The 24648-nt window shown below is 38.6% G+C and overlaps 1 protein-coding gene across 1 annotated transcript in view; it reads left to right on the top strand.

Moving 5' to 3' along the window:
• The window catches only part of LOC110221829 (A-kinase anchor protein 17A-like), a 132567-nt gene that overhangs the window by 39892 nt on the left and 68027 nt on the right, over positions 1–24648 (top strand). The window contains 2 exon segments of the mRNA XM_078151711.1: positions 8052–8172; positions 8697–8914. Coding sequence (XP_078007837.1) covers positions 8052–8172; positions 8697–8914 — 339 coding nt within the window.

Here is a 24648-nt window from a genome sequence, read left to right as displayed (position 1 = left end):
AGATAGATGCTATTTATTATTTTAAGGAAGACTCCATTTATACCTATGCTTTCTAGTGTTTTTAATAGGAATGGGTTGTATTATCAAAAGCTTTTTCTGCATCTATTGAGATGATCATGTGGTTTCTGTTGGTTTTGGTGTTGATATGCTCAATATGCTGATAGTTTTCCTAATATTGAACCAACCCTGCATTCCTGGTATAAATCCTACCTGGTCATAGTGTATTATTCTTGTGATAAGTTGCTGCAATCTATTTGCTAGTATTTTGTTTAAAATTTTTGCATCTATATTCATTAGAGAAATTGGTCTATAATTTTCTTTCTCTATTTTGACTCTTCCTGGTTTAGGTATCAACACCATATTTGTATCATAAAAAGAATTTGGTAAGACTCCTTCTTCACCTATTTTCCCAAATAGTCTATATAGTATTGGAATTAATTGTTCTTTAAATGTTTGATAGAATTGCATGTAAATCCATCTGGCCCTGGAGATTTTTTCCTAGGGAGTTCATCAATGGCTTGTTCAATTTTTTTCTGAGATGGGGTTATTTAAGTATTTTACTTCCTCTTTGTTAATCTGGGCAATTTATATTTTTGTAAATATGTATCCATTTCACTAAGATTGTCAAATTTGTTGGCATATAGTTGGGCAAAATAATTCCTAATTATTGTTTTAATTTCCTCTTCCTTGGTGGTAGCTTCACCCTTTTCATTCTTGATACTAGTAATTTGGTTTTCTTCTTTCTTTTTTTAATTAAATTAACCAAAGGTTTATCTATTTTATTGGTTTTTTCATAAAACCAGCTCTTAGTTTTATTTATTAGTTCAATAGTTTTCTTAATTTCAATTTTATTAATTTTTCCTTTTTTTCAATATTTCTAATTTGGTGTTTAGTTGAGGATTTTTAATTTGTTCTTTTCTAGTTTTTTTAGTTGTATGCCCAATTCATTAATCTCCTTTTTCTATTTATTTATGTAAGCATTTAGAGATATAAAACTTCCCCTAAGAATTGCTTTCACTGCATCCCATAGGTGTTGGTATGTTGTCTCATTATTGTCATTCTTTTGAATGAAATTATTGATTGTTTCTATGATTTGTTGTTTGACTCAATCATTTTTTAGGATTAGATTATTTAGTTTCCAATTATTTTTTAGTCTATCTTTCCATGGCCCTTTATTACATATAATTTTTATTGCATCATGATCTGAAAAGGATGCATTTAATATTTCTGCCTTTCTGCATTGGATTGTGAGGTTTTTATGCCCTAGTACATGGTCAATTTTTGTGTATGTGCCATGTACTGCGAGAAAAAAGTATATTCCTTTCTATCCCATTCAGTTTTCTCCAGAGGTCTATCATACCTAACTTTTAATGTTCTATTCACCTCCTTAACTTCTTTCTTGTTTATTTTGTGGTTAGATTTATCTAGTGCAGAGAGGGGGTTGTTCAGGTCCCCCACTAGTATAGTTTTGCTGTCTATTTCTTCCTGTAACTCCCTGAACTTCTCCTTAAGAATTTGGATGCTATACCATTTGGTGCATATATGTTTAGTAATGATATTACTTCATTGTCTATGGTGCCTTTTAGCAGGATGTAGTTTCCTTCCTTATCTCTTTTGATTAGATCTATTTTTGCTTTTGCTTTGTCTGAGATCAGGATTGCTACCCCTGCTTTTTTTACTTCAGCTGAAGCATAATATATTCTGCTCCAGCCTTTTACCTTTACCCTGTATGTGTCACTCTTTTTCAAATGTGTTTCCTGTAAACAACATATTGTAGGATTATGGTTTTTAATCCATTCTGCAATCCGTTTCCTTTTTATGGGAGAGTTCATCCCATTCACATTCACAGTTATGATTACTATCTGTGTCTTTTTCTCCATCCTTTTCTCCCCCTATTTATGCTTTTCTTTCTCCTTTTTCCTTTCCCCCTTCACTAGTGTTTTGCTTTTGACCGCCTCCTTCAGTCCCTCTTCCCTTTTATTATCCCTTTCCCTTTTCTTCCCTTTACTCTTACTGCTTCTTCCCTCCCTTCTTTCCCCCTCCCTTTTCTTTCCCCTTTTCCCTCCTACTGCCTATAGGGCAAGTTAAATTTCTATATCTAACTGATTGTGTTATTCCCTTCTTGAGCCAAATCTGATGAGAGTAAGGTTCAAACAATGCTCCCCCTCCCTTCTTTCCCTCTGCTGTAATAGGATTTTGTGTCTTTTCCTGTAATGTAATTTACCCTTGTCTGCCTCCTCCTTTCTCAGTACATTTTCTAAGATCAGATTGATCCACTTATTTGGATCCATTTAACCCACTTGATTAGATTTTTTTTTATCATTACATCAAAGTCAACTAATATCCACCCTCTTTATGTATACTCCTTTAACATGTAATAACAATACAGTTCTCAAGGTTGCAAGTGTCATATTCCCTTGTAGGGGTTTAAACAGCCCCCTCCAATTGACAACACATTGTATCTTTCTGTCCCATTTACCTTTTTATGTCCTTCTTGAGTCTTGTACTTGAAGATCAAATTTTTTGTTGAGCTCTGGTCTTTTTATCAGGAAAGTTTGGAAGTCCCTATTTCTTGAATATCCATCCTCCCTTGAAAAATGATGCTCATTTTTGCTGGTAGTAATTGATCCTTGGCTGCATTCCAAGCTCCTTTGCCTTATGGAATATCATGTTCCATGCCCTGGGTCTTTTAATGTAGAAGCTGCAAGGTCCTGTGTAATCCTGACTGTGGTTCCATGATATTTAAATTGTCTTTCTGGCTGCTTGCAGCACCTTCTCTTTCATCTGGTAATTTTGGAATTTTGCTATTATATTCCTTGGCATTGTCAATTTGGGATCTCTTTCAGGTGGTGATCAGTGGATTCTTTCTATGGTTATTTTCCCTTCTGGTTCTAGGACTTCAGGGCAGTTTTCCTTTATGATTTCCTGAAAGATACTGTCCAGGCTCTTTTTTTCATCATCATTTTCAGGTAGTCCAATAATTTTTAAATTGTCTCTCCTGATCGATTTTCCAGGTCGTTGTTTTACAATGAGGTATTTTACATTTTCATCTATTTTTTCATTTTTTTGTTTCTGTTTGACTGATTCTTGCTCTCTCATAGACATTAGTTTCCATTTGTCCAATTCTAGTTTTTAACAGATTGTTTTCTTCTGTTAGATTTTGTACTTCCTTCTTCGATTGGCCAATTGTGTTTTTAGGGACTTGTTTTCTTCAGTGTATTTTTTTTCCAATTGGCCAATTCTAGTTTTGAAGGACTCTTCTACCTCTGTCATTTGACTATTAAAATCCTTCTTGAGCTCTTCTAAGAAGGCTTTTTGGGCTTCAGACCAGTTCATATTCCCTTTTGTTGTTGCAGATGTGGGTTTGTTGACAATGTTGTCCTCTTCAGAATTTCTGTCTTGATCTTCATTCTTCTCACAATATGAATCTATGGTATGTTTCCTTTTACTCATGGTGTTTCTTTATTCCCTGGCCTTTAAAGAGATTGAGCTCTCCTGCTGGGGAACAGAGGGCACTGACCCAAGCTTCTTGTGTTGGGAGCCTAGGTCTTGGTCACTGGCTTTGTGTGCTGGGCCTCTTATTGGCAATTGGAGGCTGTAGGTTTCTGGCAGCTTACCTCGTGTTGGGCTGGAATCAGCAAGGCTGGAACTTTCAGGCAATTCTAGGTTGCCTGCTTTTCCTTTCCTTTAGCTTTCTTCAGCTCCTTTTAGATGGGTGCTGCAGGGTGTTTATCTGCCTGGGCCCCTGCAGTGTGTCTCCCTTATTTCTGCTAATGCACTGGGAGATTCCTTTGCAGTAGAGTGCTGAGGCACCTAGTGGTTTTCTGAGCTGGCCTCCATCGTTCCCCCGCCCTCACCGAGACACTTGAGGTCCAGGTGTTGGTGCTTGCCCGATCACCGCCTGGGTTTGGATCTCTTCCTGGTGTTCTGAAGGCCTACCTGGTGCTGGGCTGGAATAAGCAAGGCTCGAGCTTTATGAAGACTTTAGGTTGCTTTCTTCAGCTCCTTTCAGATGAATGCTGCAGTGTGCTTATCTGCCTGGGGCCCCCTGCAGTGCTGCTTCCCCTATTATTGTTGAGGCACTGGGAGAGCTGTTTGCTGGGCTGCTGCACAGCTTCTCCCTGTCTTTCTTCCAGTTCAGCTGTTCCAGGGTTTTTTTCTGGGGTGATATTTTCTGGGTTTTCAGAGGTTGATAGGGGAGGTGAGAGGGACTACCTTTTCACTCCACCATCTTGGTTCCTGGAAGCAAAACACTCCTATTATCCTGTATCCATACTTATACAGCATTTTGTCTTAGTGTCAAACTGCATCATGATTTTGTTTCAGGGCAGACCTTTCCCATATTAAATATGGATTTAAAATCAAAATCTAAAATTACTCCACATCATAGGGCCTGCTAATCTCAGGTATTTTATTACCAAAGATTTGAAGTGGCAGTCTTGTATTCTCATCCCCTTTAAAGGATTTTATGAGGATTTTGTATTTCTCAGATAACAACCAAAGTATAAGTTTTCTAGTGGTCTTTCAGTTTGAAGAATATTCTTCAAATAATTCCATGTTGTAAATGTGTTAGTATTGTTTCTTTTTTTTATAGGATTTTTTTTTTGGCGGGAAGTTAGGCAATGTGTTTGAGTGACTTGCCCAGGGTCACACAGCTAGTAAGTGTTATGTGTCTGAGTCCAGATTTGAACTCAGGTCAGGTCCTCCTGAATCCAGGTCCAGTGCTCTATCCACTGCACCACCTACCTGCTCCCCAGCACAGGAGTATCGAAATTAAAACACAGATTCCAACTGATGTTTGGCCCCTGCCATTCAGCAAGACGAATCACAGATGCTAATGCATTGACTCTGGATTCAGTTCTTGGCTCCTCCTAACTGACCAGGGTATATAGCTATGCTTGTTCTGACTCTGGCCAGTCCCGTGGTGGTTTAAGTCAGAGAATGGAGCAAAATTAGACACTCGCTGGTCATCCAGAAGTTATAAAAAGATTTGGTTAGGAATAGCGGTAGAATGAAATTCAGCAAGGGTATGCATCAAGGAAACCTCTAGTTGATTCAAATGAGTGAGACTTCCCTGCTCCTGTGATGTTATGGTAGTGTTCCAGGTCAAGCATAAGAGAGAGCTTCTGAAGCAATTCAGGCCTGAGCTTTCACTCCCATGAACCAATTTAATCCCAAAGATGACTTCAATATCTTTAAAGACAAAATTAGCCTAACTTGCATAGAGGTGGGAGGAGGAAGTGATTAGGATGTTTCTCCAGTTACAGCACATTCTGAAGTTCCTAATGGCCAGTGATTCTCTGCCTGCTGTCCTATAACTGGGGGCTGGTAACTGCTTCTCACTCTAGCTAGCTCATCTCTTGGAAAGATGGAGGGGATCTAGTGGTACGCCTTAGCAAAGAGAAGTACTGTTCTACCCTGGCACCTCTCTTAGCTTTTCAGTTCAGGTTTCTGGTGACTGACAAGCACATTACGTCTCTGTTAGTCTCCTAGATGCCCTCGGCTTTTCAGAGGCTTGAGTATGGTGAACCTGAACCACAGAGCCATTGTTTCATGCAAGCTGTTAAAAAATGAGTTTTATTAATGCTTTTTGCTTTCATTTCTGAACATAATTTCACCTCATGCCATCTTGTCAACAACACACAGCCCTGAATCCAACTTTGTAAAAGAGGAAGACAGTCAAACAAAACCAGATGCTACAGAAGTTGGGTCAAAGAGTGTATTTCATTTTCTTCCCCCGTAAACTTCTACCTCTCTATCAATAGGATTGATTACTTGAATGTTTTATCTCTCCAGGACTATAGCACAATGCTACATGCACAGGAAGCCCTTCATAAATGAATGTTACCTTCATTTTGGGAAGGACATCCATGCTTGTTCACTATCCCCAGGGTGTAGAAGGAGAATGGTCAGACCTTAACCTTCAGGCTTCTTCCTTGAAGGCCAATGATCTCTGAAGGTCCAGAGGGAGGCAAGGGAGTCATACAGAATGGGTCTGTGAACCAGTGTCAGAACAGTCCCCTCTGTTTGTTTAGGCTGCAAAGCAAGGAAGACAAACATTGTCCATCTGGGTTCATTGGCAAGAGAAGACTCTGGGTAATCCCTCTCTGATCACCAACATTGTCCTGGGATTTGGGGTGGCCTAAGAACATAGCTAGAACCTTGGACAAGAGGTAAAGCCTGGGGCTGGACCAAGGCCTCAAACAGCACCTGAGTCAACACTGCAGAGTTATAAAATGCCGAAGTGAGAATGGCATGGTCACAGAGTAGTCACCTACAACTGAGACACCACCTGTCCAGGTAAGTGAGAGATGTCAGAACTGATAGGGCCAGCCCAACGTTTGAGGCCAAAACCCAAGGGAATAGTGCTTCTAGTCTACATTTAAGGAACTCATAGATACTGTTTAGGTATCCATGGAGATACCTCGTCAGTTCTTACCCTACTCAGGACTCTTTGAAATTCACTGATACTTTGCTTCTATTTTTCGGGAGGGGAGTAGGGGGAGAGAGGATGGTTTCATTGGGTGGAGAAGGAATGTAGCTACGTCTTCTCCAGGGCTTATACTATACTCTCCTGGTTCGCTAATCGGCTCCCACCATACACTAACTACTTGGGTTCTGTCTTCCTTCTAGATGCTGCTGCTATTCCTGACACTTGTCCTCCTTGGAGCCTCAGCCAATGGATCCCAGCGTAAGTTCTCTGACATCTGTCTCTACCTTTGACCTGGTGTCCTGCTTAGACTTCCAGAATAAGAATTAGGCATGAGTCAGGTCACATAGTCCTAAGACTGACAGCAGATTTCATTGCAGCCCAGGTTCTTTCTTCAACCCCAGGCTTCAACTCCCTCATGTGACACCCTATGCCTCCCTTGGAAGAGGGGATGGGAGGATGATGAGAGTGCTAAGAACCATTTCACTGGTAAAATGAAATAGGAATGTTCTACATGTAAAAGAGAAGATTCAGTTGACAGGTCACTATTTTCAAGTGTCAGGTTTTAAGTGGAGTTGGCCATTCAAAATCATGAAAAAATAACGCACCAATTACCTACTCTCATCAATTAGCCCTTTCTCTCTGAAATGTACAATCTGGATTTCAGAGCCTTAGCACTCGACACCAATGGCTCTATCGTTCACCTATTTCTCTGTAATTGATACAACCCTGGGCTTTACATCTTTCCAAACAGAGCCGGATTCCTTGAGCCACAACTCATTCTCCTAGATCTAGTCCAAGGGACCTTACTGTATCACTCCAGGACTTCTTCCTTTCACCATTCTACAACCTTCCACGTGCTCCCCAATTACCTTTTCTGTTTCTTCCATGGATGCTACCATATATAGCTGCACAATTGATTCTGGCACCTGCTCTTTCCCTTTTACTCCCTCTCTCCATACACTCCAGACCAGCCAAGTAATTTTCTTTTATGCACAAGGGTCAAAAGAGACCAGCCAAGATGGAAAAAAAGGAAGAAGCGTATACAGTCCAGCACCCCTACAATCTATTCCACAAAACCTAGAAAACACACCAGATTTAGTCCTTGGTGAGAGATAAAAAAATCACCATAAGTCATTCATTTTTCTAACTCAAACTGTGATGGGAAGACAAATAGAAAGGCTGTGGACATTTGGGACATATTTCAGCCAGACCTTCTAGTCCTTTTATTTTTACAAGTAAAGCCTCAGAGACAAACACATCTTGAGCACAAGTTCCACTAGGATGCCAGGAAGAAGGAAATAAAATTTTTAAGAAGCTTTAAATGCATTTCTATGGGCTAAAAGAATATAAAAAAGGAAAGCATGAATGGAGTCATTCAGGAAGCTGGCCAAGAATGAAAACATTTGTGGAGGAGGGGTGTTGGCATCTTTGCATCTTGTTAGGGGAAGTCCTTGACTCCTGGTGCAAGGGCCTGACTGACTCTGCAGTAACCTGTTGACAGACAGCGCCTCTGACCTCCACACCAGGACCATGGCTCTGACTGGTGTTTAATAGTCATGTATATTCCTAGTGGTAAGGTCGTCTGGGGAAAGCTTTTGCTTCCATTTTTCTCTTTCAGAAAGCCAAGACCAAAGTATCTTACAACGTGAGGAGGAAGGCTCCAATTTTGTCCTTTCTAAAGAGCAGAAGGAGATCAATGGAGTCCGCATCCAGGTTGGACTATCAGGTTACCTAACGAGGTGAGTAGGTTTCAAGGAGCAACTTCTCTCGTCCTTATGCTCCCACATGACGTTTGTGATTTATACACATACATTCACTTAAGCACCTAGAAGGGTCCTCAGTGCTCTCTTTAACATGGCCAGTCATGTCACATTGATCCTGCTCTCTCTCACTAAAACATACATAGAATTGCCCATACAGGGAGCATGGTGATGTTTGACTATGGAGTTGGACAGGGAGATCTACCACATTCAATCCTGCTTTTATTCTTCCATGCTCTGACCGGGGATAAAGAATATTTTCTCAAGGCTATGGGATGTCATATACATGGCATGACTGAAGGATACTGGAAAGGTCTCTGTTACTCAGAAACCTTGGGAGGAGTGAATGTCCCTTCATTTGAGGTTTCCAAGCACAGGCTAGATAACCACTTGTTGGGACGTGTTATAAATGGGCACCGTGAGCTTTGATGATCTTTGTTAAAGGGTGAGGGATGATGGATTAGCACCAATTCTCAGGATATGTGATGCATTTTCTCTGCTAGCATCCAAGTACGGCATGGGACTGAATGGAGCTTGAGGTATGGTAGTCCTAAGGGCTCTCTCAAGGAAGTCCTAAGCACAGATGAGTTCATTGTTCAAGTGACTGGCAGCAATGGCAATACGAGGTGCCTCCAGCAACTCACCTTCGTGACGAACAAAGGCAAGAAACTTGAGTTTGGCAAAGTTGGTCCAAATCAGTTCACCGCTTCCTCCACAGACGGTGGGAAGGCACTGACTTCTATCTTTGCTCGTTATGATTCGGCATGCTTAACAGGCTTTGCATTTCATTGGATAGATGTGAACATAAAAAAAGGAGAAAAGAAAACCGCCGTTAAAAAACAGGTGTCCAGTCAAGAGGGAGTTCAACAACAATTTTCTGTCAAAAAGGGGCGGTAATCCAAACCATAGCCATTATCATTTCCCCAACCGCCAACCCCTAGAATGGAGAAGATAGTAGGGCAAGTTCAAATTATTTAAGTCCCGTTCATAGGTCTGATAAGTTAAAAGATCTAGTACCTGGCCATAATGGTTACCCATCAAACTATCCTGCATCTAGTTGCACTCATGATCCTTAAAATTCTTTAGGCCTTGAATGCAACCATGAATTCTCATAGTCTCTAGATGAAAGTGATGACCCATCAAAGAATTCAGTAGAAGTCCCTGGTCCCTGAAGCAAGCCAGGCGTTTGGGCAGGGATTAAACAAATAAGACAAATATATGTGTATGTATACAGAAATATTCATGTAGGTTTCCCAGAAAATGAGCCTGGATTGGATTAGGGGAGCAGACAAGGAAGAAGGAGTTGGAGGAGGATATTGTGAAGTAACTTTGGTTTGTCCTACAGAGCTCCTAGTAAGCCTCAGAACAGTGGGTCACATAGGGGTGGGTCTACAAGAGATGATTTAGGGTTGTGATTGGGGTGGAGGGTCACAAGATACACTATTTCTGGGAAAAGGGAAAACTTTCTGGAACAAAAATGAATCATGTTTCAACTCTCTTAATAAAGTTTCTGCACAACCATGGTGTGATCTTTGGGTAACTCTGTTGAAGAGAAAGCTGTCTGGGAAGCATAGGCCTTCTTGACCAAGGGGTGGGAAGATTTCAGAGTGGCAGGGAAATGGCAAGCCTTTGTTACAAAATGGAAAGGTTTTGGGGAAGTAAGTGCAGGCAGACGGCTGAATAAAACAGTGGCCTAAAGGGCTGCCCAAGAATCTTTCCTCAACAGCCAACTCCTTTTAGAAGAACCCATACTAATCCATAAGGGCCTGCTAGACCATAATTGCTCCCTGTTGCTTTGGATGTCCTCAGACTGAGAGGGCTCTTTGCTGCCTTCCAAGGCATTTCTCCGGACACTTTAAGGGCAGATAAGCATGAACAGGGGGTTTACTGTGTGTCCTCTGAACTAACCAGAACTTTGTTGCCACATGAGGATCCTTGGGTCTTAGAGACTGTGAAGTTGGCTTTGCCAGCCTCTGCAGATGTCCATTTCTTCTTGTCTCCACTGAAGGTTGTCCTGACTTCTGCTCCCCTCGCCTTCACAGCTCTCTTCTAAAATCTCCACTTGGCACTGGTTATCTGATTTGTTCCTGCTCTCCTCAGGGTCAGGGGGATATCTGCCCTCCTTTCTTCCCAACCCCTAAAGGTCTTCCCTCTTCTTTCCTGGGGACTCCAGCCTGCTATACCCACCCCATTTAAAATAAGGAAAGCCAAAATGAGCAGAAAAAAAGAGATGTGAGAAATTAGAGAAGAAAAAATTGGATAAAAACACAAAAAGCAAATAATAAAGGATAATTCTTTGGAGAGACTAATAAAATTGATAAGCCTTTATCTAAGGCCCCAGTAAAACTGGATTGCTCTGTGAGGCAGCACAAGATAGTTCAAAAAGATCTCTTCTCTAAGATAAATTATTACACAGAATTTTTTTTCCTCTTGTAACCAAACAGAAGATGTTTCTGATTCTAATGTTACTAAGTAATAGATTTATATGCTTGTCCCACAAACTTCTTAATCTTTGTATAATTATTCCCGAATTGTTCTTAGCTATTTCAAGGACCCTACATTCTATTATAGCATTGCAGAGGTGCTAGAGAATTGTAGCAATAAAATTAATTTATATATAATATTTATATATAATTATGTAATATTATTGTATAGAATAATAAAATAGAATTATATATTGTAATATGATAATATGTATAGAATATATAAATTACTGCTTTATGTTCCCTGGGTAGAGAGATTTGGTATGAAAGGAGTAAGCAGGGGCATGAGTATAGCAGCATCAAAATTGATCTTCTAGGCCAAAGCCTAAGGGCACAGAATGATTCACCTTAGGTATAGGATACAGCATCCTCAGTTCAGCCAATGATACAGAAAAGCTCCGTCTCAGTCACAGAGCATCATAGCCTGGATCAGGATTGATCAGGTGAAAGGAAATAGCGCAACTGAGTCAGGAAGAGCCTACCTTAGTGCACGCCAACCTTGTGCCCTCAACTTTTCCCAGGCACACACATCCACCTGTAGCAGTTTTCCAACTAGACTCCCTTGAGCAGCACTTTCCTTGAATGGTGTATTACTGACTTAATGATCAATCAGGCAACTCAAACTCAATTCAAAACTCAAAACGATATCAGATTACAATCCCATGAGACCACACCTCCAAGAGAAAAGTTTCACTAAACATAGCTGAGGGCTACATACAGGTATTATTACTCTCGTGTTGTTGCAACGAGTTTATTGTTGCTGCTGCGTTGTGTCTGATTCTTTGTGACCCCATTTGGGGTTTTCTTGGCAAAGATATTGGAGTAGTTTGCCATTTCCTTCTCCAACTTATTTTTACAGATGGGGAATTGAGGAAAGCAAGGTTAAGTGATTTGCCCAGGGTCACACAGCTAGAAAGTGTCTGAGATAGGATTTGAATTCATGAAGATGAGTCTTCCTGATTCCAAGCCCAGTAGTCTGTCCACTGTACTACCTAACTGTTTTTCAATAGGGTAGTTAGCAATAAAAGTTTGCCAGGCCTCACACACACACAGAAAGTTTCACTCAATATTCTTTTCTTCTTCTTATCCTTTTTCTTTCCCAGTTTAAATTTATCCTGGTGTCAAAAAACAATAATTACAAATTAAGAAAATACTTGCATTCTATAATTCCACATAGATAGTGAATATGTGATCACTGATAAAAAAAAGGGAACCCTAGAAGAATATCAATATATCTCCAGAGTAACAGATATGGTATTTTATTAAGTGATAGCCAGAGAGTGTTAGATGAAATTCAGATTTTGCTATAGATAAGATAGTGAATTCTCCCTCCCCTTTATTTACAAGGAGGGAAAGAGGCAATCCAACTTTTACAAGAAACCAATTCATTATTTAGGAATCTTACAGCATTCATGACCTTGGTCATGCATATGGTCCCAAGAAGCTTGGCAAGTTTAATTATACGTAGATTTTACAACTTCTGTCTGTCTTTCTTTTCCACAAGGTAATTATTATCCTTCTCATTTAAAATATACCTAATTAAATACTTCATAAGTTTTAACATTATGAGAATAGTGTCTCATAACCTAATTAATAATTTCACAGTATCCAAATTAAAAGGAGCTGAATTCTCCAATGACATAATTTTTATCATCTTCTTAATAGCATTTCTTATATAATTGTTTCCCAGGATTCATAATATAAGAAAATGTAGCAACAAGATAATAACATTCACAATATCATGAATTTAAAAGATGGAACTACTCAGTTATTACTAGTGAGATGACATCAAATGAAATGCATTTCCAAATTACGTAGAAAACCATTCATCTTATGATGTTTGGCATTTTATACTTACCATGTTAAAACCCAGTACGTAGTTATCCAGTACGGAATGATTGTGTTCAATTAGAGAAATAATAATAATTAACACGTATAATGCTTAACATATGCCAGGTCTTGTGGTAAGCACTTCATAATGATGTGATTCTTACAAAAATCCTGGAAGGTGGGAGCTATTTTTATCTTCTTTCCATAATAGTAAATTGAGGTAAACAGAGATGAGGTTACTTACCTAAAATTACATATCTAAGAAATTGACAACAGCTGTAGTGGATAGAGACATGGGCCTGGAGTCAGAAAGACCTGAGTTGAAACCTGCCCTCAGACACTTATTAACTGTGTGACCCTGTTTGCCTCAGTTTCCTCACCTTTTAAATGAATTGGAGAAGAAAATGGACACACACTCCAGTATCTTTGCCAAGAAAATTCCAAAAGGGATATGAAGTGTTGGATAGAACTGAAACAGCTGAACAATAACAACAACAAATTTATAGAAATTGGATTTTGCTCCTATTATCCTGTATCTATACTTACACAGCATTTTGTCTTAGTGCCAAACTACATCATGACTTAGTTTCAGGGCAGACCTTTCCCATATTAAGTATGGATTTACAATCACAAAATTAAAATCTAAAATTACTCCACATCATAGGGCCTGCTAATCTCAGGTATTCTATTACCAAAGATTTGAAGTGGCAGTCTTGTATTCTCATCCCCTTTAAAGGATTTTATGAGGATTTTATATTTCTCAGATAACAACCAAAGCATAAGTCTTCTAGTGGGCTTTCAATTTGAAGAATATTCTTCAAATAATTCCATGTTGTAAATGTGTTACTATAGTTTCTTTTTTTTTGATATGATTTTTTTTTTGGCGGAGGTGCTAGGCAATAGGTTTAAGTAACTTGCCCAGGATCACACAGTTGGTAAGTGTTATGTGTCTGAACCCGGATTTGAACTCAGGTCAGATCCTCCTGACTCCAGGGCTATGCTGTATCCACTGTGCCACCTAGGTGCCACTATAGTTTCTGTATCATAAACAATAGCCATATAACATTTCTCATATCCTTCTTATGAAATACCTTTTGGTGACTTATTTCTAACTTATTCAAACAATTAAATTCTGTTATATTATTCATAAAGTAACACAAAGTTTTTTCCAAATTAAATTTCACTAACATTCCAGTTGTTCCCTTAAACAAGTTTATTTTTTAATGTGTGAGAAGCAAAATAGTTATTTATTTTAGCTGTTCCTGATTTTCTCTTTTTTGTGAACCAAGAAAGAATCAACATAGGTAAGTAATTCCTGAGTGCAATAACTATTTAAAATACAAACTGCAACCTTTTTTTTTTACTTTGGCATTTCACTGATGCTACTTCCCCCTTTCTCTCATCAGTGAAATTACCTTCCCCCCCCCACTTAAAACAGTAAATCTGTCACTTCCGAAGGGAAAAGTGATCGAAGGTCCCTGTAACTTTCACGGTTATGTTCTTAATTTCCTTGAAACATATTCTAAGAATGTTAACCCAAAACTCACTAGAATATTTCAGCACTTACAAAAACATTCAAATCACAATTTGGAAATTCACAGTAGACAACTTACATTTTATTTACAAACTTAGTTTCTAATTAGTTTACAATGTCATAAATTTCTGCAAATTTGGGGAAAGATCCTTGTCCCTCTTATCTGTGTTTCTCTTGTCTACTTCCTTGACTTGGCAAGAGTCAGAAAGAGAGAGAGAGAGAGAGAGAGAGAGAGAGAGAGAAAGAGATTCACTCTTTTTCAAGAAAAAAGCTTTTAAAAACCTTTCTTCTTGGGCTGATAAGACCCCAAGAAAAAGTTAGTTTGCCTTTCAGTCATAGATAGTAAGACAAGATAGACACAAAGCATTTACTAACAAAGTTCCAGAAAAAAAATTCAGTGCTTACCAATAAAAGTCCCTCTTTTAAGTAAAATTCTGGGACACATATCTTTAAATTAATAATTTTGGTTTCCCTTTTTTTCCAACTGTAAAGATTCCTCTACCAGTTTTCCAGTCACTCTCTGGCTATAGTTATGTATAACTGTTGGTCATGCCAACTTGCTAATAATTGTCACTTCTGATGTACTTCTCCAATATCTTCTTCAAGGAGGAAATATCTTTGTTTCTTAATACACCTTCAACCTCCTGGAACAGAAGTAGGCAATTCCCTAAGGGATGTCATAGTATTATACCATTTCCCTGAAGGGATGTTGATACCAACAATGTGCACCCTTCCTGGCAGGAAACTGGGAGTCCCTTACATTTTTTTCTCCAAGAGTCTTTTTTTTTTTTTTGCTCAGGCTGTTGGGGTTAAGTGACTTGCTCAGGGTCACACAGCTAGTAAGTGTCAAGTGTTTGGTCTGAGGCTGGATTTGAACTCAGGTCCTCCTGACTTCAGGGCCCGTGCTGTATCCACTGTGCCACCTAGCTGCCCCTCTCCAAGAGTCTTAATCTCTAATTCTGATTCCTGAGCTTATTATTGTCAAATGCTGTAGACAGTTACACTTAAACACAAATAAGACACAAGACAAACAAGAAAAGATTTCCCCAACAATGTGTGTGGGGATGATCTTAGGGAAGAAAGATTGTGCCTGGGGTGAGGGGGTAGTCTGATCTCTCAGTGGAGAAGCTCCTTGGTGGCAAATCTCACCTGACCACTCTTAAAGGAGAATTCTCCCCAATAGGCTTCCTTGGAGATCAACTTGGAGATCAGCCTCCCCCAATCCCTTTATGGCTGTCAAGCTATAGCAGTTAAAATTAAAGTAGATTGAGGCATAAAGTTCCAAGCACAATTAATTTATAAGCAAAGCACAGATTTACCAATAAATAGAATCTCAGCTTCTCTGGCAAAGCTAAGACCCCGAATGAAGCAAACAGCTCTCCTATGTTTAGGGGAATACAGAAAATAGGAAGGCTAGCATTACAGATGGAAGAAAATGTGGACATTGGGAATGAGGCTAGCAACAGCCTCCTCTTTCTCTGCTGTGACTAAGGAATGTTCATTGTTCAGTTCTAGCTGAAACTGTAAGGATAAAGATAGCAAACTTTTTGGATAACAAACCAGATATTCTTGAAGGATGACTTGGTGGTGCAAAGATACTCAGTCAAACTCCCTGATGTTTACCTAAATACTTTAAGGGTAATAGATTTCCTTGACACAAGACCAGAATAGTGATTAACAGGAGAACTGGATTTCTAAACTTAACTCATTACAGGTCAGCTGAATTCTGAACTAAGTTCAGAGACAAAGAACCATGACTTAGACAGTTACAGAGCAAAATCAACTAACTGCAAATAGGCAACTAAAAATGATACAGAATCAATTTGATTCTTTTAGTAGCAGTGCCATTTAAAAATATTTGCACAATCTGGCTATGAGAACTGAATGTTCCTCCAGCTATTTAAGCTATTCTTCATTTGTTTAAGGAACACTGTAATTGAATCTATACAAGTCTTCTAGGGGCTTTGGTAGATTGATCTCCAGACAGCTTGTGCATTTTGTAATTATTTGGAATGGAATTTCCCTTTCTATTTTTCCTTCTTTGCATGTGTTACTATATCATAGAAATGCTGTTGATTTTTGAGTTTTTATTTTATAGCCTGTGGCTTTGCTGAAACTGTTAATTATATCAGTTAGTATCTTTGCTGATTCTCTAGGATTTTCCAAGTATGCCACCATATCATCAGCAAATAGGAATAGTTTCATTTTCTTTACCTCTCTTTATGACTTAAATATCTTTCTCTTGTCTTATTACTGTTGCTAACATTTCTAGAAATATATTGAATAACAGTGGGTAGAGTAGGTAGCCTTGTTTCACTTTTGTATTTATTGGAAAAAATTCTAGTGTATCTCCATTGTGTATGATGCTTGCTTTGAGTTTTAGATAAATGCTTTTTATGATATTGAAAAAGCATCCCTCTATGCCTATATTTTGTAAGGTTTCATTTATTTATTATTTGTTCATAGTAAAAATTAATGTTGTGTTTTTTCAAAGGCCTTTTCTGCATCTATGGAGATAACACTGTGTTTGGGACACTTTTGGTTTTTCATATTATTAATTATGTTGATTTTTTTTTCTAAATAGAATGTCCTTGCATCCCTAGTTAAAAACCTATTGAGTCATAACGATTAACTTCTCAGATATGTTGTTGTAGACTGAGAGGATTTTATTCAAAATTTTGAGTCAATAGTTATTAATGATATTGACCTATAGTTTTCCATCTGCATTATATCATACCCTAGTTTAGGTATTAGGACTATATTTGTATCGTGAAAGGATTTTGATTAGGTACTTTTTCTATTTTGGGGAATAATTTTTGAAGTATGGGTACTAATTATTCTGTTCTTTAAAAGTTTGATAGAATTCTCCTGTAAATCCATCAGGACCCAGCTTTTATATCTCACAGGGATTACTTAATTCCCTGAGTGGGACCCCTCCCCCCTCTCCCAGGGAATTCCCACTCTCTCCCCTTCTCTATTCCTTCCTATACGTTTCACTGCTTGCACTGCTGGCTTCTGAACCTTGTTTACATTCACCATTGACCTCTGGTAGTAGTAAGCATCAATGTGCCTCCTGTAAAGACTTTTGGAGTTGTTCTTTCATGTCAGAATCTGACTAAACCAGCTGGATGGGTAATAAGCTGAGCCTGGGCCACTGGTTCCTCTCTTTAGTTAATGGACTACTGACCAATTTCCTGGTAGCCACATCTTTGTGGATGGAATAGAACAGACAAGCTCATTACCACTCTCTGTCTTTTCCACAGAAAGCAAGGGCCAGGTCACTGAACTTTACGTTTCAGTGATAGGAAATTCCTTGCCTCTTAGATACATGATTTGCTGACCAAAGCTGGAAACCACACTTTCACAAGCTGGACTTCTTTCCTTCACTGAAAAGAGCAAGGGGTGAGAGCTTAAATTTGGTGCACCAGGAATAGGGAATTCCCCCTCCCCCACTTCTTAGGTCTATAAGTCTCTGTAAGGGCTGGGACTAGGACTCTTGACAGCTACGCCTTTATAAGCAAGACTTCCTTCCATGAAGAGAGGAATCACTGAGGCTCTAAACCACATGCCTCAGTAAAATGGAATTCCCCTCATATAATGTTTCTTAGATCAATGAGATATTGACCAGTTCTAGCACCAGGTCATTTAGGTCTGATGCCAGTGTCTTCCTGGAAAGGAGTTCTTCACCTCTCATGATCATCAAAGCAAAACAAAACAAAACGAAAACAATTCTAGGCCCTCTAATTTATTTAACTCCCTCTATGACAACTGATAGCATTAAGGATCTGAGGTGACACTTGTATAATCAATCTCTCTTTATTAGAATGTAGCCACTTCATCGTTGGTATATATCATTCTTTCTGATTACTAGTACATACCTTTTCATGTTTCTTTTGACTCTGTCTTTGTTTTTTAAAGTTTCTACTCAATTCTTGTTTTTATAACAGGACTCCTTGGAAGAACATTATTTCAGTTGATAGTCATTTAAGATCAATTGGCCCAATAAGGGCCAAAAACCTAAATTAATCTTTTTCTCTCTGAGTGAACTAAAACACCCCTTCCTGTGTCAGCAAATTCCAGGACCAGATAGAGCTGATCAACATTCTTCTTATTTGTTATCTCTAAGCCCAGGATGTCTGGGACCAGATACTCTCTCGAATAATGGGACTTTTCTTATCTTGAGTTTCAGTTGACACTTCGACATTCTCCTATTTTATTGTATTTACAACCTATTCAATTAAAAAAATTCCCTTCCCATGCTATATGTTAAACAAACATATGGAGACTGTATTTTTTATAACACAGACATCCTGAGTCAGATCACTCTAAACTGTATAAAACCTCTCTCATTTTGCCTAATCTTGGAGTCAGAATCACATTCTGGCTTCCATGTTAACATGATTCGCTAGCTAAAGGGGAATAAACTATATGATAATGTATCACCTAACTTGTTTGCCTTCTTTAACCAAACTTTCAGGTTAACACAGTAAATATCCATTTTTTTCCAGTAATGTTTTACTCAGATTTGCTGGATAAGTTGTTTTTTTTTTTTTGGTCATAAACCTGTATTTTTTTGCCTTTGGAATTGTTTGATTGTGGTAACTGCTAAATCTTGTATAACCCTGACTCTGGCCTCCTCCATACTTGAACTCTTCCTTTCTTGCTATTTATAGTATTTGTTCCTTGACACAGAATCTCTGGATTTTTATGATTTTTCTTTTGGACTTTTCATGATAGGTTTAGTATTTGTGAAAGGTATCAAGCATTTACCTAGAAAACAGTATTCCCAGTACACTGCATGAGTGTGGTCTGGAAAATTAGCATGGTGGGCTCAGATTGTCTCTCCCAGTTTCATGATTGTTTTTGCTTAGTATTAATCAGGGGACTTCTCATTAGCTGATTCCCCAGTTGACTTGATAAAATTACTGGTAATCAGTGGCAAGTTACAGAGATAATGAAGTGGCTAGTGTTCTATTTGCATATGAAAGGAGCACTAGGCTTGGCAAATACAGTTCCACTACCTGCATGCTTTTCTCAGTCCACTCCCTGGTTTAGGTTAATGAAAAAGACAGAATTTAAAAGTAGAAGAGACCATGGAACTTACGAGTCAGTCAGGAAGAGGGCCAGCTATGGAGGAAAATTCTGACTGGACTTTAAAATTCTAACTTCATAGTTAGATAGGGCTGGTTCGATCAAAGGAAAATCAGCATAATTGACCATATCAATAACAAAACCAATAGAAATCATAGGATTATCTCAATAGGTGTAGGAAAAGCTTTGGAAGAAATACAATACTCATTTCTATTTAAAAAAAAACCCAGCAGGAATAAATGGCAATTTCCTTAAAACAAGTAGTATCTATCTAAAACCATCAGCAAGCACAATTTGTAATGGGCATAAGCTAGATGATTTCCTAATAAGATCAGAGGTGAAGCAAGGATGCCCATTATCACCACTATTATTCAATATTGTACTAAAAATGCTAGCTATGGTAATAAAGGAAGAAAAGGAAATTGGAGGAATTAGAATAGTCAGTGAGGAAACAAAACTATCATTATTTTGCAGATGATATGATGGGATACTTAGAGAATCCTAGATAATTAACTAAAAAAACTAGTTGAAATAATGAACAACTTCAGCAAAGTTGTAAGACAGAAAATAAACCCACATAAATTATCAGTATTTCTATATATCACCAACAAAATCATCAAGAAGAAACAAAAGGAGAAATTCCATTTTAGACAATATAAAAATACCTGGGAGTCTACTTGCCAAGACAAACTCAGGAATATAATTGCAAAATGCTTTTCATACAAATAAAATCAGATCTTATCAAATGAAAAGTATTAATTGCTCATGGGTAGGTTGAGCTGATATAGTAAAAATGACAATTCTACCTAAATTAATTTACCTATTTAGTGCCATGCCAACCAAACTACCAAAAATTATTTTATGGAGTTATAAAAAAAAACAACCAAAATTCTTCTGGAAGAATAAAAGGTGAGAATATCAAGGTAATCAATGAAAAAAATGTGAAGGAAGGTATCTTATCAGTGCCAGATTTCAAATTGCATTACAAAATGGTAATCATCGAAATGGAGCCAAGATGTCAGAGTGAAAGCAGTGACTTGCTTGAGCTCTCCCCCAAACCCCTCCAAATACTCATAAAAAAAGGCTCTAAACAAATCCTGAAGCAGCAGAACCCACAAAAAGACAGCATGAAACAAATTTCCAGCCCAAGACAACCTGGATGATTGATCAGAAAGGTATATCGCACTGGGCTGGGCACGCAGGCCACAGCGAACCTGGAGCAGGCCTCAGAAGAGTGAATCACGGGCAGCTGTGGAGGTTTATAGACTCCTCAATCCACGCATGCCAAAGACAACTTAGAAGGTCAGTAAGAAAAGTCTGTTTCTGTCGGTGCTGAGAGAGGAAGGCAGGGTCTCAGATCCATTCCCCAAGAGCCCTGGCAGTGGGGGGAGGGAGAAGCTGCTTCCCAAGCTTCAGGCCCACAGACTGAGGGGGAATCCAGTGGCTGATCAGAGAGGGACTGCAGGGATCTCTTTGTCAGTGCTGAGGCAGGAATCTCTTGCTTTGCCTGTGTTTGGATCTGGGTCACAGTTCTGGGCGGCTGTGCTGGGGTGAGGAGGAGCGCTGGTATGGTGGAGCTTGCAGTGGCTGTGGAGAGGAACAGCTTCTCACAGTTACAGGACAGAAAGAAGTACTTGTGGCCACTGACCAGGAAAGGAGTAAACACCTCGCCCCTTATCATACTGTAATATAGAACATTATTTTACCATTTTAGGTGGTAGGGCCCTGTAAGCCATGAAAAACAGAAATTACTGCTTAATCTTGCCCCAGACCTCTCTCCTCCTAAATCTAAACAATAGTGAAATGGATTCTTGCATAGCTCAGCACAGCCCGTAGCTCCAAGGCAAATGGATAAGAAAGCTTGCAACATAATTGCTTGAGATAATTATATTTATACCAGAGACCAGAACACCTGGTCTAGTTTGTGAGATCTCTGACCTGTAATGATGGGGTGCTCGGGTGCTTGTGCTCGTACTTGTGCCCCAATTTCTCCCCAGTCTCAGAAACACTGTCTCTGACAACCACTCCCCAGCCCAAGGACACTGTGCCTAGCAGTTATTCATTCATGGGCCTCAGCATGACCCTTATCTCCCTCCCTGTCTGGTATACTTTCCCATCCATAGTCCCCAAAGACACCTGCACCTTTGGATTACCTCATCAGTGTTCCTGGCATTTCTTTCCTATGCTCTTTTCCGTACAAACCCTAGCTTGATCCCTGATCAGGGCTGCTTGATTTGGGTGTGCATACCCCTTGCAGCCATGCACTAACAAAAACACATTTTAAATTATGTCTGGGTCTCGCTCACTTATTTCTCAGTACAACAATACCACCTTGGAAGAACTAAAAATTTACAGGTCCCTACAAGTATCTCTGAAAACAGCTGTACAAACCCCTGAAGCTTGGGACAGTACATTCTCCACATTGGAAGCAGACTGTTACCATAACAAAGAGTTTAAAACTCAAGTAATTGGCTGGGATCATGAGCAAGCAGCGCAAAAAAAGACCATATTATCTTACTTTGGTGAAAAAGAAGATCAAAAGATACAACCAGAAGAAGACAACAAAGTCAAAGCTCCTACATCCAAAGCCTCCAAGAAAAATATGAATCAGTCCCAGGCCTTGGAAGAGCTCAAAAGGGATTTTGAGAAGGAAGTAAGGGAAGTAGAGGAAAAACTGGAAAGAGAAATGAGAGTGATGTAAGAAAATCATGACAAACAAGTCAACAGCTTGCTAAAGGAGATCCAAAAAAATACTGAAGAAAATAACACCTTAAAAAATAGCCTAACCAAATGGCAAAAGAGGTCCAAAAAGCCAATGAGGAGAAGAATGCCCTAAAAAGAAAAATTGGCCAAATGGAAAAGGAAGTCCAAAAGACTACTGAAGAAAATACTTCCTTAAAAATTAGAATAGAGCAATTGGAACCTAGTGACTTTATGAGAAATCAAGACACTGTAAAACAAATCCAAAAGAATGAAACATTAGAAAACAATGTGAAATATCTCATTGGAAAAACAACTGACCTTGAAAATAGATCCAGGAGAGAGAATTTAAAAATTCTTGGACTATCTGAAAGCCATGATCAAAAAAAGAGCCTAGACATCATCTTTCAAGAAATTATCAAGGAAAATTGCCCTGATATATTAGAACCAGAGGGCAAAATAGAAATTGAAAGGATCCACAGATCTCCTCCTGAAAGAGATCCCCAAAGGAAAACTCCTAGGAATATTATAGTCAAATTCCAGAGTTCCCAGGTGAAGGAGAAAATATTACAAGCTGCCAGAAGGAAACAGTTCAAGTACTGTGGAAACACAATCAGGATAACACAAGATTTAGCTGCTTCTACATTAAAGGACCATAGGGCATGGAATAAAATATTCCAGAGGGCAAAGGAGATAGGATTACAACCAAGAATCACCTACCCAGCAAAACTGAGTATAATCCTTCAGGGGAAAAAATGGTCATTCAGTGAAATAGAGGACTTTCAAGCATTCCTGATGAAAAGACCAGAGCTGAATGAAAATTTGACTTTCAAATATAGCACTCAAGTGGAATATGAAGAGGTAAACAGGAAAGAGAAATCATAAGAGACTTATTAAGATTGAACTGTTTACATTCCTGCATGGAAAGATGATATTTATAACTCATGAGACCTTTGTCAGTATTAGGGTAGTTGGAGGAAAAAAAATTATATGTATGTATATAGATAGATAGATAGAGGGCACAGGGTGAGTTGAAGATTAAGGGGTCACATCTGGAGAATAAAATTGAGGGATGAGAGAGGATTATATCAGAGAAGAAGAAAGGGAGAGGTAGAATAGGGTAAATTATCTCACAAAAAAAAAGCAGAACAGATAAGTCTCTTACAGTGGAGGGGAAAAGGGGAAGGTGAGAGGGAATGAGTGAATCTTATTCTCATAGGATTTGGCTTAAGGAGGGAATAACATACACATTCAATTGGGTATGGAAATCTGTCTTACTCTACAGGAAAATAGGGGGAGAAGGGGACAAGAGAGCAGGGGATGATAGAGAGAGGGCAGATTGGGAAAGGGGTAATCAGAAGTAAATACTTCTGAAGAGGGACAGGATCAAAAGAAAGAATAGAATAAATGGGAGGGCAGGATAGGATTAAGGGAAATAGAGTTAGCTTTTCACAACATGTCTACTATGGAAGGGTTTTGCATAACTGCACATGTACAACCTATATTGAGCTGCTTGCCTTTTCAATGAGGGTGGGTGGGGAGGGAGGAAGAGAGAAAATTTGAAACCTAAAGTTTTTAAAATGTATGTTTAAAAAAATGTTTTCACATGCTACTGGGAAATAAGAAATACAGCAAATGGGGTACAGAAGTCTATCCTGCCCTACAGGAAAATAAAAGGGGAAGGGGATAAGAGAAGGGGGGAGAGATAGAAGAGAGGACTGACTAGGGGAAGGGATATTCAGAATGCATACCGTCTTGGGGTGGTGGGAGGGGTGAGAAATTTGGAACTCAAAAACTTGTGGAAGTGAATGTTGAAAACTAAAAATAAATAAATTTATATTAAAAAATGGTAATCATCAAAACCATCTAGTACTGGCTAAGAAATAGAGTTGTGAGTCAGTGGAATACATTAGTATTACATAAGTAATATAGTTAATTACTATAGTAATCTAGTGCTAGATAAATGCAAAGATTTAAGCTTTTGGGACAAGAATTCACAATTTGACAAAAATTACTGGAAAAAATTGAAAGCAGTTTGGCAGAAACTGGCATACATCAACATTTCCCACTGTATACCAAGATAAGATCAAAATGGGTACACTGATTTAGACATAAAGGGTCATACTATAAGCAAATTAGAGAAGCATGGAATATTTTACCTGTCAAATCTATGGATAAGGGAAGAATTTGTGACCAAACAAGAGACAGAGAGCGCTATGGATAAAAGGATATGGTAAAAACCATTATGGTAAAAAGATAATTTTGACTACATTAAATCAAAAAGATTTTGCACAAACAAAACAAATGCAGGAAAGATTAGAAGGAAAGAAGAAAACTGGGGAAAAATTTTTTACAGCAAGTTTCTCTAATGAAAGGCCTCATTTCTCAATTATGTAGAGGACTGACTCAAATTTATAAGAATATGAGTTATTTCCCAATCGATAAATGGTCAAAGGATACAAACAGACAGTTTTCAGAAGAAAAAATTGAAGCTATCCCTAGGCATATAAAATGCTCTAAATCACTATTGTTCAAAGAAATACAAATTAAAACAACTATGAGGTACCACCTCACACCTATCAGATTGGCTAATATGACAGAAAAGGAAAATAACAAATGTTGAAGAGGATGTGGGAAAATTGTGACGCTAATGTACTCACTGATGTTGGAGTTGTGAACTGATCCAACCATTCTGGAGAGCAATTTGGAACTTTACTGAAAGAGTTATAAAACTGCATACTGTTTGAACCAGCAATACTACTACTGGGTCTGTATCCAAAGAGACCAAAGAAAAAGGAAAAGGACCTATATGCACAA

The sequence above is a fragment of the Phascolarctos cinereus genome, unplaced genomic scaffold (assembly GCF_003287225.1).
Source record: "Phascolarctos cinereus isolate Bilbo 61053 unplaced genomic scaffold, phaCin_HiC Scaffold_4;HRSCAF=312, whole genome shotgun sequence".
Lineage (NCBI taxonomy): Eukaryota > Metazoa > Chordata > Mammalia > Diprotodontia > Phascolarctidae > Phascolarctos > Phascolarctos cinereus.
This window is presented reverse-complemented; position numbering and strand designations above follow the sequence as displayed.